The 14,492-nt window shown below is 35.3% G+C and overlaps 1 protein-coding gene across 1 annotated transcript in view; it reads right to left on the bottom strand.

Moving 5' to 3' along the window:
• LOC109834322 (RAB6A-GEF complex partner protein 1-like) overlaps positions 3,489 to 14,492 on the bottom strand; it is a 41,142-nt gene continuing 30,138 nt past the window's right edge. Inside the window, 13 exon segments of the mRNA XM_020402321.1 lie at positions 3,489 to 4,049; positions 4,130 to 4,192; positions 5,579 to 5,695; positions 6,302 to 6,379; positions 6,454 to 6,589; positions 6,674 to 6,804; positions 6,895 to 6,936; positions 7,028 to 7,087; positions 7,663 to 7,720; positions 10,768 to 10,950; positions 11,763 to 11,875; positions 12,607 to 12,786; positions 14,306 to 14,359. Coding sequence (XP_020257910.1) covers positions 3,921 to 4,049; positions 4,130 to 4,192; positions 5,579 to 5,695; positions 6,302 to 6,379; positions 6,454 to 6,589; positions 6,674 to 6,804; positions 6,895 to 6,936; positions 7,028 to 7,087; positions 7,663 to 7,720; positions 10,768 to 10,950; positions 11,763 to 11,875; positions 12,607 to 12,786; positions 14,306 to 14,359 — 1,344 coding nt within the window. The 3' untranslated portion in view covers positions 3,489 to 3,920.

Raw genomic sequence — 14,492 nt, 5'->3', positions numbered from 1 at the left:
AGTAGTTGAAAAGAGAAGGGGAAATTGGTGATGAGGCTGCTATTTAGAATTGTAGTAAAAGGCTAAATGCTTTCAAGATTGATTTGAGGTGTAAAAGGATGGCTCTGATACCAAATTTGTTGAAGTTGAGGAAGCAGGATGGATTGAGAATGGAGGAAATAGGAGGGAAAATGAGAAGGGGCTAAGAACTTGAAGAAACTTTGTATAAATTGCTCAATGCTTGATTACAAAGCTTACATTCAAGGCTATTTATAGGCTCACAAGAAATTCTCTAGAATATTTAGATATTTCATGATACATCAAAATTCTAGAGAATTCTATATAGTTCTACATACATCCATGCTTAATATATTTTCTTCCTAGATTATTCTAGATATTTTTACTTTACATACTTTTTTACAAATATCCTAGAAAAATATACTACTTTACATACTTTTTTACGAAAAGGAATTTTTTTTTTCCAGAGGGATCGATCATGAAAGGAGTCGTGCACAGCTTCAACAGAAGACTCCCGCACGCCGATGCGCCTCATTTATGCAACAGCACACTCGAGGCCTCTTGTTGTGAGTTGTTGTGGACATGTGACCCTTCTCCAATGTCTGTAAATGCATCCACTCTTGTTTTCTTCATTCCCAAGCCCTTCGACTTCTTAATTCACGTGTTCTTCTTCCTTTATTATTATTATTATTATTATTATCATTATTTTTGGTAAGTAAGGATTCATATTCTCATTAATTCCCCAGGGTGTTAAGAACACATACTTCCTATGGACTCGGTGACTCAACAAACAAACAGGGTCACATCCTAATCTAAACAAAGAAATATCAAAAAAAAAAAAACTTCGACATACTGCTGGCGACTTAGAATTAATCTGATGATGAGGACCCTATTTGAAAAACTACCAGGCGCGGTTGAAGTAGACAATCTAAACTCTCAATTTCGCCATTTCGTCCGCCATCTAAATGGATGGCAATGAAGTGGGTGCATCTAGGATACATCAATGGACGCCTTGACAATTTCATTTCATGAAGAAATTTTCTTATTTCATGTTTATTTAGACTCTGCGGGGTGTTTGGCAAATAGAAAGTGTAATAGCTAGCCACTAATTGCAAGTGAGAATGTATATCCAAATGAGTATAAAAGTGAAATATAGTATGAGAAAAATGGAGAAACTTGGTACCAAGTTGCTCCAAACAACTTGGTAGTGATGTGGCATCATCTTGTCCCTACATCTACATTGGAGTTGGTGAAGGGTGGTTGAGGCTCTAACTTCAAGGTGTGATGTAGGGGCAAGAATATATATATATATATGAGAAATATGAAGAACCTTGGTACCAAGTTGCTTAAAGCAACTTGGTAGTGATGTGGCCTAATCTTACCCCTACATCACACCTCGAAGATAGAGCCTCAACCACCTTTCACCAACTCCAATGTAGATGTAGGGACAAGATTAAGTCACATCACTACCAAGTTGCTTGAAGCAACTTGGTACCAAGTTTTTTTTAGAGTACTCCTTACGTACCCATTTTTTATGACATCCATATATTTTCTGGTGATGTCCAATACGCATTAAATTTGGTAGGACAGACCTTTTACATTTACTTTCACGCGCATTTTCAATAAAACAAACACCTAACATGATAAAATAGTCACTTTTGCACCATTATTTTCCACTTTCAGATTTAAAAAACACCTGATAATATAAGTATGGTGCAAACGGAACATGTGCAGATTAAATATGATGCTTTCTGCATTTGTATCCGGTAACCCATCACAAATGCGAATATGAATACAAACACATCTCAATAAGATAAACTCATATTTATATCCGCTTAAATTGAATATGAATGTTGTTTAAATACTACATATAGGAACGTATATGCTAAAGACATATATGATAGAAAATATATATAGATCATTTTATACAGGAGGATCCATTAACATGTTCGACATATCCAATAATCTATAAATAGATATTTGTCCACTAATTTAATGGTTGAAACAATTGCAACTATATCAACACATATCTACTCCTCTATACAAATGGGAGAACTCAAGATTCATTATTCATGCTACAGTAACATTTACTGTAGCAAACATGAAGCTAGACGTTCTGGTTTTTTTGAAAAATATTACTGCGACACATGGAATACTGTAGCAGATGCAAACGCTACAACAATTCAAAAATTACTGTAGCAGTTAAACCATGGAATTATTGTAGCGGGAAAAAAATATGTCGTGTTTTGCACGGTATTCACACTAGTTCTAATATATTCAAACACCAACCCAAATATTTTACTCTATATACGTACCCATATCCACATCATATCAAATATAAATATGTAATAGCTAAATTCATATCCTACCGGATATGGATAGATCCAGATACAGATATTTTTTGCACCCCTAAGTGTAAGGCATACCAAATACAGATATATCCAGATACAGATATTTTCCTGCACCCCTAAGTGTAAGGCATAGCAAAGGATCCAGGTTTGAAGTCTACTTGCACACGACTTGGTTTGGTAGGAGAGGATGTAAGATAGAGCGAGGGATAAAAGATGGATTTGTGCTTGGTAGAAGGTTTCTTGACGGAGTAGTAAGGAAAGGTACAGGAAAGGAAGAGACCACACAAAATGAACTAGAAAGTAATAGAGAAGAATCCTTCCAAATTGGGAGTGCACAACACAAGAGAGAAAGTAAACTATAAAAACATTTACCTCCCCTCCAACCAAACAAGCACAACAGAAGAGAGAAAATAAACTATAAAAACATGGGTTTTTCTATAGAGTGCCCATGGGCACTCTATAAGAGAGGAGAGAGATAGAGAGAGATGATTATATAAGGGATCCCAATGCAAATCAGGTGGGCCCCCTCCTCAATCATCTCTTTCTATCTCTCTCCTCTTCTATAGAGTGTTCATGGACACTCTATAGAAAAACCCTAAAAGGGTTTTTCTATAGAGTGCCCATGGGCACTCTATAAGAGAGGAGAGAGATAGAGAGAGATGATTAGATAGGGGATCCCAATGCAAATCAGGTGGACCCCCTCCTCAATCATCTCTTTCTATCTCTCTCCTCTTCTATAGAGTGCTCACGGACACTCTATAGAAAAACCCTAAAAACATATACCTCCCCTCCAACCAAACATAAAGATTTAAAGGAATATACACCCCTCTACCTCATTGCACCTTACTTTAACATTACCTTTCCTCCCTCTTTGACCCCCTACCAAGCCACGCCTAAGTGTGAAGCATAACAAAGGAGACAGGTTTCTAATTGATTACGTCAAAGTTTGATCTAAATGGTGAGATTAGTATGTATAACAGATTGGTGATTAGTGGTAAAAGAAAACATACATTATGTCTCTCAGCTCTGGTAAATGGCTATGCAAAATCTAATAGCAAAAAAGAAGTAAAGGAGCTCTTACATCAAAGAAATTGAATTCAACAATACAGGCGACCCAAGAAAATGAAAAACATACAATTATGGAAGAGAAAAGCTGAACTCATGCTATTCTTATACGAGGGAATGCCCAGCTGTATTTTATACATATGCCGTCATAAATCATGGAAACCACAGAATACCATCATAAAAGTCTGAAAAATCAATATGAAGGCCCCATTGTCGACCGGTTTGTAAGTACATGGCAGACCCGTTTGTAAGTACATGGCATACCTAAATTTCATTCCCTTGTTGTTATCTACTGTGCAAATTTACAACAAAATGGCAACATTTTAGCAGTGAATCCTTTTGATAAATAGCCATGACATTTGCAAAGGATGTTGCTTAGCCTGCTATCAAAGGTAGGCAAGCAACTATTTCTGTACTGGTAGAGATTGAGCTGCTGTGATTCTTTCTAGAGGCCAAAATAACCAATTAGGGGGGTAATGTTGACAAGGATCATAGTATAACCAAGAATCATAACAAGCCACGAGCTAGCTCAGAGGATGCGAAGGATACTCTTGCCTCATCCAAATCTGAAGCAGAGGATAACTGCTCTTCCAAGACACTAAGCAAATCAAGGTATTCCTCAAATGCGGGATGAGACTGCAAATTTGATAAAGGGAATTATTGACAGAAGTTTATATCTGTTAATTAAATAAGATAGATATTATGGAATGATCTACCTGAAGTGTTGTGCTGTATGCTTTCCACAGCCGTAGGTCATGACGAAATAGATCAAACAATACCTGGACAAAAAAAGAAACAGAAAAAAAAACGAGGAATTATTCAAATTACTTTGTGCCTTGTGTTTAAAGTTCAGCAGCAAGCATGGGACCCTTTCTCTGATGGGTAAGTTCTTTAGCTCATTCCTTTGAGCTCTTAACTTATTGCAACTATAGGCGAAGAACTACTAAGCTATGCCTCATGTAAAACCGAACCCACACCATGGAAAAAGAGTAAAGAAACAGTAGCAAATGAGCCAACCAGTTTTAGTGGGACTGCAACTTTGAAAAATAGACTAACATTCCCAAAAAAGTACTGCCACTTTCTACCTCTCACTCATTTTTTTGGCTAAATATCAGGAGACCAAGGTAGTCTTTTTTGTTGTCATGCAGTGAAGGATTACATGTGGATGAACTTGCTACTAACTAGGCATGTATACACGATATGATGGTCCCAACAAGTAATCAAGAAGTGACTGGACAAGAGACAATGTAATTTCCGGAGATGTGAACAGAATATTTACAATCTGCAAAATTTATAATTAGCATATTGTACATGGAATATACAAAATACAACAAACTGAAGGTCAAGAAATACTTGGTAGTATTCAATTTTGTAACCTTTGATCAATTGTTCATTATAATTTTGAAGATGAGTATCATATCACATGCAAGACCACTATTGGTACATTATATAAACAATATAGGATAGCCAGATAGGATAAGAAATGAGTGCCAAGACACCAACAGGATGATAATCATGTGCTTTCATGGGTTTGGATGTTGTTATGACTCCTTCCACTAACTGCTTTTTATCATAGCCCAGGAGATCAGTGGAGGGTTGCTCATCCATTGTTCAGATTAATATGCATGACCAATAAGGTATGATTTTTAGCCAGAAACTCTTCTCCGAGGTTAAAAAGAAACCCCATCTCTTTCAACGTAGTTCCTTGGCAATAAATATCAACCCAAGTTCAGTGACATCACCCATCAAGCCTTCTTAAAAAACTCAAAAGATGGACCCTCTTAAATTGGGAAAAGGTTTACATGACGATGGTCAAACTATTAGAAAGGTTAAGTAATGTAGTTCAATCATGGGTTAACAAGTAGCAGATATTGTGGCAGCGTTTGGTACTGTTTAGAGTGTATTTTCTACAACTTTTGTATGTTTGTAAGGCTGGAGACTCAAAACGGTCATACCAGATTTCCCACTTAATTTCTGTGAGTAGAAGACATAGTTCACAACAATTTAAATGAATTTCTAGAACACAGAAACGTATTTTCATGCCTACAACTGAAAAATAAATTCTTAAAGGTAGCACATTGAAATCAGATTAATAATAAAATTTTCATTAAGGGTAAAACTATAGAGAACTACAATAAAATTATGCCTATAAAATCCATCAATACCTCTGCACGTCTCAATAGAGTAGCAAGGACTACAATCCATTCCTTGAATTTCACAGAACACATATGAGCCAGAAGGAATTCAGCATCCAGTCTGCTCTGAAGAGTACCCATTTGGAGCTATAATTAAGAGAACAAGTTAACAAATTAGTCAATGCAACATAATATATCAATTATCACATAACTTTAAGTCCTTGAAGATTACAATAGCATATCTTTTTGATAAACAAATTATAAACCTCCTCTCTTCTGCAGTCCACACAGCAAAAAACAGAAAATATTTTAACTAGTGAACTGTATTACTGTGGTGGAGATCAGATAACAAGTTTAAGTATATGTCAGCCATACATATGAGACGGATATATGAAAGATTTTTGGGGTGTGTGTCCAAGAAAAAACCCAAATGAAATCACTTAACTGATCAAATAGTTTTAAGAGGATAAATTATTTTTTTAAGAAAATGTTCAGACTAAAACATGGTGAAATGGCTGGAGTTTCCTCCAGAACAAACAATCAAGCTCCTTTTGTACATCCAGGCAATTGTAATATGAAAGGTAGTTATTTGACCAGTATAGTTTCTCATCAACTATTGTGTTTTTAGTTCTTAAACTAAGTTGTCAATGATGTGTTTATAATAAAGACACACCAGTTACAGGAATGGTGTTTCAAACACCAAAAGTCTCAAAGATATGACATCAAAACAAAATATGATAAAAAAAACTATACCTTCTGCCCAATCAGTTCAAGACCAGAAGCAAAATTGTCTAGGCGTGCAGAACCCAGTCTTTCTCGTTGAAGATATTCCTGACGAATTGGTGTTAGGCAATGTTAGGCGTCTAAATGAGTAGGACACATGGAAGAACTTCGATGAATCTCACCACTAAATCAAATTGAGTCCCCTTTACAAATGCTACAAGTTTTGAAAGCTCTTTTCCAGACATCAAAAAGCTGGCATGGTTTTCCAGAATGTTTTTCACAGAAGCAACATGTGCATTGAGCTCTTTGAATGAAGAGCTGTTCCAGATACAAACAGAGGATAAATTGCTCAGAAAGAAGAGTTACAAAAATGAAAGAGTATAGCTAAGTAATCATTCATACCTTTTCAAGTCAGATGACTGCCTCTTGTATGAGGAACGGAAAAGAAAATAACCCAAAATTTTAGGAGACATCTTATTAGAGTCTGCATTGACATTGTCATAGTCTCTCCCCGATCTCAGCAAGAACCGCACCTGATCAATAAGAAATTGTTATTCCAGACAATCCCTCAACATATCAAAAATAACAATGAGAAGATGCATATATTACGTGCAAAATCATACCAGCTCCCCAGCAAGCTCATATAAGGACTCGTCAAGTGTTGCCTGCAATATTTCAATTCACCAGTCTAATGACCCTTAAAGTGGAGTAAAGAAGAAAAAGATGTTAACAATCCTAAAGATGTAGTTAGTTTACTTGTAGCAAGCGAAGGGCACAATACTGGCTCACAGCAGGACCTTCTAGCTTAGCAATCACCTGCGGAACATCAGTGCCCAAGATTATTGATAAACTGTGCTATATTTATTATGTAAGAAGAAGAAAGTACAATTTACAGTGTACAAGAAAAGCTTAGCTCACACATATATCAAAGAAGCCAACAGATATTTTTCACGAAACCATCGAAATATTAGTTTTACATTCCAACAGAAACAAATCAGAAAGTGATTGTAATCAAAATATTTTCAGAAATCAATGAAAACCACACATCAACTTTAGGTCCCATGTGATCAGAATTTCTAGAGACGACCTTTAGACAAAAGAAAATTTTTGAACATCTGTAGGTGCATCAAAGTACATTCAAGCCTTGTACTATACCACATTACGGTATATCAGACTTAAAATTTATGCCAGTCATCTCCCAGAAAGAACTGGAAGTCTGGAACACAAACCGGAATGTCCGCTCCTGGAGGAAGATATCAACATATCCTTGTTTGTTTCAGTCAACTGATAGATCTTACTTATAGCAATAACAAGAATGGAAAATTAAGAACAATTTGTTGTGCCAAAAAAAGTTTGTACACGCTGGTTGATGCAAGACTCAGATATCTTACCAATATGTAACATGCAGCAGACCTGTACCACCTTCTTTGAAAGCATTCTTCAAACAATCTGAAAAGAGATTCACAATCACATAGGTGACGGTAAGTTAAAAGACTCAAATTTGTAGCTAGGTATATTAAAAGTATATTTCAACAAAGATCATGGAACAAGGATTTTTGAAAACATAACTCTTGGAACCTGATAAGATTTTTGGATAACTGCATTTACATAAACTGTCTCTTTTTCTTTTTTCATTTGGGGGGGTGGGGGGAGGGGTTGAATGGATTATAGATGTAACTATTTGACTCAGAAAATTTTATAAGTTACGTAGTACATCTTGATTGACTTATGTTTAAAAAATAACTGCAGTAAATTGCTCACAGTGTGGGGAATTGGTTCAAATTTTACATAAGAACAAAGCTAAAAGACCATAAATGGATGACCAGATATCTCTTTCAAGTTAAAAAGTAATTATTACTTCAAGTGATTGCCAGCGCGATGATAATATAATTACAAATAGACATCAGATGATATATATTTAATCAATTACAATTGTTTATTTTAAGATAGGAGTACTCATGCTGCTAAGAATATGCTTGTTAATAAAGTCTTCTGACAAAGACATTCAGAAACAACAGCAATCACCTGAAGAATAGAATGACTAATGATAAATATAGAACTGAGTTGGGTAACTTGGTTCAGAAAATATCCTGCAAAGCTTTCAGCATAAAGATCTAGAGATCCAAGGCATATGACAGGAGTCCCTCATCTGATTTCTCTTGAACACATCTCTACTGTCACTAATACATAACACTTGATAGGCTAAAACCTCCTGGAGAGAGGACCGGTGGTGGAGAAAATATTTTAAAGTGCCCAATGAGGCAATGACTAAGGGTAATTTTGTTGCCCATATATGAAGCATGCACAAAATGGGTGGTCAAAAGGGACATTTTTCTTAGTTCATTCCTTTAGGATGTAGAAATTTTGCTCCACAGATTCTCATCTTGATTTAAACACTAAAAAGCACTTGCTCTTATGTACCAGTAATTCTATAACATTAAACTAGCCAGGTCACTATTTAGGTTCCTTTCTACCCTTATTGAGACACAGAAATAGAACTCTGAAACGCTTGAGTTCTGGTCTTTAAACGGTTTACTTTATCCAAAACAATACTAACAGAGATCTTTCATATGAATTATAAATGATTGTATTTAAATGAGAAACTTAGGCTCCGGAGATTGAATTCTTCACTTTTGTCAAACACTGATTCTGAATGCAAGGTCTATCCACGTGTTATCAACTTTTTTCTAATGACTCATCTTTGATCTCCATTGCATCATCATTGCAACAAACATCTTTCAGCAACTTCATTCCCTCCAGAGACTTGGGGTGCTAAACCGTATCCGTATCCAAGGAAATATCCGCAACTGTATCCGTTAGGATACGGATATGGTACTCAACTCTATATCCGATATGATATGGTTACGGATATGGTTTTGTAGTGAAATATCTGTATCCGTATCCGGAATATCCGAATACATATTAGTCATACTCTTATGATAGTTTCAATTCTTAGATTATGGATTTGTGGTTAATTTTGATGGTCAAGAGATCGAATCTTAGCTTTTTCAGTTATAATGAACATACTAATGAACTCTTTTGTATCACATGAACTATATTTTTCTCAATACTAACTAGTTTTCTCATAGCCGTTTTGTATCCTTATGCATATTCGGTTATATATCTGCATCTATATCCGCAACCGTATCCGATTTTAGCAGATATGAATATGAAGTTTCCTTACCGAGGTATATCCATATCCGTATCCGTATCCGAAATGGTTAAGCGGATATAGATATGGTAAGCATCATATCTGAGTCGTATCCGGACCGAATGCACCCCTAGACTTGAGGCATCTCAACTTCATCACATTTTCCATTTCTCTTCATCTGATGATCTTCATCTGACATTGGATTAAGACCTGATAAATCCAAGTTGTAAATACTAGATTTTTCTTCACATTGACAACTTCCATCTGCAGCCAGATCATCCTCGATTCTAGTCAATGTTGAAGAACTCAATCATCCAGAGAGGGACATCATAATATTGGAATGTAAGCATGAGAAGATTGAGTATACCAATCACTTCTTCAGAAACTTCTGCTTTGCAGTAAGCTTGTTATTATTCTTATGTTTACCAACATGGATTGAGTTTCAACAATCTTGTCCCATTGTGTGCATTGAATCCCTTTTGGCACCACCTGACATCTATCTTCAAGTAACTATAGTCTCCTGTGTTAGGTAACAGGATAACAACAATCATAGACAAAACTAAAGTGACAGCACTGACTGGTAACATTTACAAAAGAATAATTTGTTTCTTGGTTCATTACTAAAAAGTCGTGATGCTAATAAAATCTCATTGAACTGGATACTCAAGCTGAATCTGAGGCTTTGCAAGGGTCACAACCTGGAAGATGGTCACAAGCAGAAAAGTGGTTCTACAAGCAGACTTGATGGAAACAGCTTCCACACTTTAGCAAATGGACAATCTTGAATTTTGTGTGCACTGGTTAGTCATGTATTTACCAGTTTAATTTTACTCATTAATTTATTTAAAACTTGTATCTGGGAGATTTGATTATTATTTTTATTTTCTCTTTTAAGATAGTAGTTACAAAAATGTTCCATAAGTTATTATCTTTATTATGCTTTTACATTAGTTAGTTATTGATTTTTAGATCATTTGCCTCCTGGTTTGGCTCACCTATAAAATGGAGTAGGAAAATCGAACTTAATATATTTACTAGATGAACTTAAGGAATTGATTGATTTTTCTTGAGATTTTAAGCATTAAGTCTCCTTGTTTTCTATTATCAAAAAACAAAAAAAAAAGTTTCCTCGTTTTCTTCAACTCCTTTGCTACACTGTATACTAGGATATACCCCAAATTGAAGAAAAAGCTCATCTGTTGTACTAGTCGAGAAGTAGGAGAAAATCTCCATCATCCAAACAATACATCTAAAATTTCATAACTTATTAATTAAATGTGCAACAATATTCTAGTAATAAAGAACTATCACAAAAACAGATTTAAGAATATTATCTTCAACTCACTCAGTTGATCTTCCAGCTGCAGAAAACAGATCAGCCCAATGTCTTCCATCAGTTTTCCTAGCAACGCTCACAACAACATCAAGATATTCTGGAAAATTTTTTATCAAATCGCATGTCTTCTCTAGAAGTGAGGGGCTTGAGGATTTTGTTGAAGTAGAAATCTGATTCTTGTTTGCACTTTGCCTACAGAAAAGAATTAAAAAAACTTATTGAAAATTAAGATGAGTGCAGATATTTCTCAAAGCCAATCTAGCCACAGACACCATACACGATAAATTGGATTACAGTGTGTTCAGTTGAATCAGTTCTATATGGTCAAGGGGCAAACTGTTGCCGCCAAATTGGTCATGTAGATATGCTGGTCACACTGAATCAGTGCACGAGATAAGCATAAATCTAAAGAAACAAATAAATTAACATCTAGATCTATTACATTAGACAGGCTTGAGAAATTCTCGGTTCATCTTGATGACTATCTTTCTCTTAATCAAGTGTACACCCAATTATATAAAAAAATAACAATGATCTAATTAATGATGCCCATATATGCATGGGATCTTAGATTTAGAACAGAGTGGAAAAAGAAGGGATACCCATGATGATCGTCACAGAAAAACCTAACTTTTAATACACATTGTCATAACTAAACACTACCAGTTACTACCAGACAAATTTTAACAAGCAGAACAAAAGGTTGCAGTAGTCGCTTCGGTTATCGCCAAGTTAGTGGCATCTTCACTTCACCACTTTCCAAATAAAGTAAAATGCTAACTTCTTATCAAAAGACAAGACCATAAGTCACAATACTAAAAGAGAGTTTTCCATCTATAACTTCCAATTAATTTCCCTTTTTTATTCTTGAAAATTCTAAAAATTCACAATACCAAAAATTGCCACTAGAATAATCGAACATGGTAACAAAATAATAAATTGTATATTCGAATAAAAATCAGTCAATTTATATAAATAAATATTTGACTTGAATCGCAGCATACCTTGAGATTTCAGCATCAAACACAGTGAAAAGAAGCCACTCCAAACAGTGCGAAAAGTGAGGTTTTTCTTCTGATAAGCACGCCAACCGTAAAGCTTCTTCATTTTTATCCCGCTAGTAGCAAGGAACATTTACAAGAAAGTTAGAAAATTTTAAAGTCTGTAATTACAGGGCACCAGTAAAGGTACGTTATATTGCTTTGTGAGAGTGACTGTACTATATTCTTTGGTTTGATAACCTTTGCAGATCTCTTATTTTAATTGGTTAAGGGGTTGTTTCTTTCCATGCATTTGGTTGATTTTACATTAAAAAAGGGACCCACAAATTTAAAATCCTAGATTTTCATCAAATACATTGTTTGTTTGGTATTTTTCATGGCACGGATTGGGAGTTGCCACATAAGATAAATGCATCAAAAAAGATCCCTAAAAGTATGCTGATTTCAACCAGACTTGTGATGTTAGTCATGTTTCCTCAATAAAATCCATGTACAACCAAATAAAATTTAGTTGCATTTTATCCTCCATCCAAACCCTCTTTAATATCCATTGCAAAATACAAGATTATGGATTTTAAAAATCCAGTACAAGCATCAAGATGCAATTCATGAACAAAACAGCCCCTAAGCAGATAGACTGGAAAAGTAGGTTGAAGTCTTGTAAGAAACTAAAAACTAACAAAGGGCTAAAAGACAGTATTGTGGTCAACTAGTTATTTGAAATAAACTAAATATTGTGACCCAATAAACTCTCGGGTTGAAAACCACTAGAACATAATATCAACTCATAGGAAAGGGTTCAGAGAAAAATAAGACGAAATTAGATTGAGAAGAGAAATTGGGGTACCTGAAGAAGATGGCGAAGCAAACAATGCAATATAGTTTGAGCTTGGGGAGAGGGCTCAAAGCATGGGAATTCAGTGCATGCTGAGAATGACATTCTCTGAGAAACACCAACAACAACACCAGCATTTGGAAGAAGTCCCACAGGGTAAACCTCGCGATCAAATTCAAGCTCTGGATCCAACTGCAGAGAAGATCATTGAATTTATATTATACCAAATGATCCTTAGGAAGAGAATATCTTGATCTGCAAGAAGTAAGCCACGACAAATTTGAAATTTTAAACACATTAAAATTTTGGGAGAGATTTTAGGTTATATGCATGAGAAAAAAAAGTTAAATAGGAATAATGATACGCATCACCAGCAAATCCACCCAAACATATAAGGTGTCAACGTATGTGGCAGGCTTTCACAATTTTGATTGGATTGAATGACTGGAATGAGGTGGAGGCACACACTTGGGTAGCCTGCTGACTAAGCCCATCTTGCTAGTTGCTACGCAACATCTTGCTTAGGGACATGCTCTTAACTGTACCTTCCCAATTCTTATAACCTCTTTCCTTCAATAAGAAGTACCCTTCTTTTAACCACTGTTTATCCATCTAGTTTTATTTTCCTTTAATTAAAGGGTGCTTAGGTATGCAGAACATGGGTATGGTACCTTCAAGAGCCCGCGAAGCTTAATAGTTAATCCAACAAAGAATTACCATCAAGACTGTTTGGCGCTCCTTTTAATACCCTTTATTCAAAATACACAAATTTAACACTTTTTCCTTGTCATATCTTTGTCTATTTATATTGCATGACCTATGAATCTTATTCATAGCAATTCCAAAATTCAGGATCCTTTTTTAAATAAAAAATATATACCGTCTACAGCATATTCAGGTCCATGAATTGGAATGAAGTGCAATTTTATTTTCTCACAACCTGAGCCAACATACAGTAACTCAAGGCTAGCGGCATCATCAATTCATGCTGTAAACAAAACCAAAGAACAGCCAAACTTGTACCCCATGTAAGCATGCGACGGAGAGTTCACTGGAAACCTTGGGAGGCTAAAATGCCATTGCCTTTCTACAAGTTACTCTTCTACCTTGGTACATCAAATGCAAGTGACAGGAGACTAGTCTCAACATCTTTTGGTGGGTGACAACAGAATATCCACCTAAGTAGCATTAAATGATTTTCCGGTTATTCTCGTTTTAATAAATGACCGTACATTTCTCTGAAGATAGGATTTAAGATACTCAAGTAAAAAATTTAAACCTTATAAAGTGCATAAATCTGGAACACAGGTAGGACATTGGATTGATTAACTTTTTAACTAACATGCACAGTGCATAATATGTGTTCACAAACTTATAGGTGAACTATATGACTTACCTTTACTGGAAAAAAAATTCTGTAGTCTAGAGTGGATGCAGACGCGTGGAAGAAATATATGAAATCGATAACATTTCATTTGATCACACAATATCTATGAAAAAGATAAGGTCAGAACCATGACGAAAAATAAAACATGCGGAACAGCAGTAACATGAACTTTTAGGTTTAGAAACACTTTTATCTGTCTGATGTATAAACTACAGTGTTAACACTCTCTTTCCACTATATTATCTTCTTTAAACAAACTACACAATTTTATGTGCTTTGGTACTACATTTTTCTTGGAAAGAAAGCCCGCCAGGAAATGTTTACCTGTAAGAAATCCTCCTGTTTAAAAGGATCAACTCCAAGAGATGGGTACCAAACCTGCAATGATCCGCTTCAGTATAGAAACTATATTAGAGATTAAATCAGATGATGTCTATCATGATTAAAAAATCAAAATGTGACTATAATACAGCCCAGACTGAAGCAAATGCTTGAAAATTCTTGGAAGGCA

The sequence above is a fragment of the Asparagus officinalis genome, chromosome 3 (genome assembly GCF_001876935.1).
Source record: "Asparagus officinalis chromosome 3, Aspof.V1, whole genome shotgun sequence".
Classification (NCBI taxonomy): domain Eukaryota; kingdom Viridiplantae; phylum Streptophyta; class Magnoliopsida; order Asparagales; family Asparagaceae; genus Asparagus; species Asparagus officinalis.
Note: the sequence above shows the minus strand (reverse complement) of the source record. Positions and strands in the feature narration are given on the sequence as shown.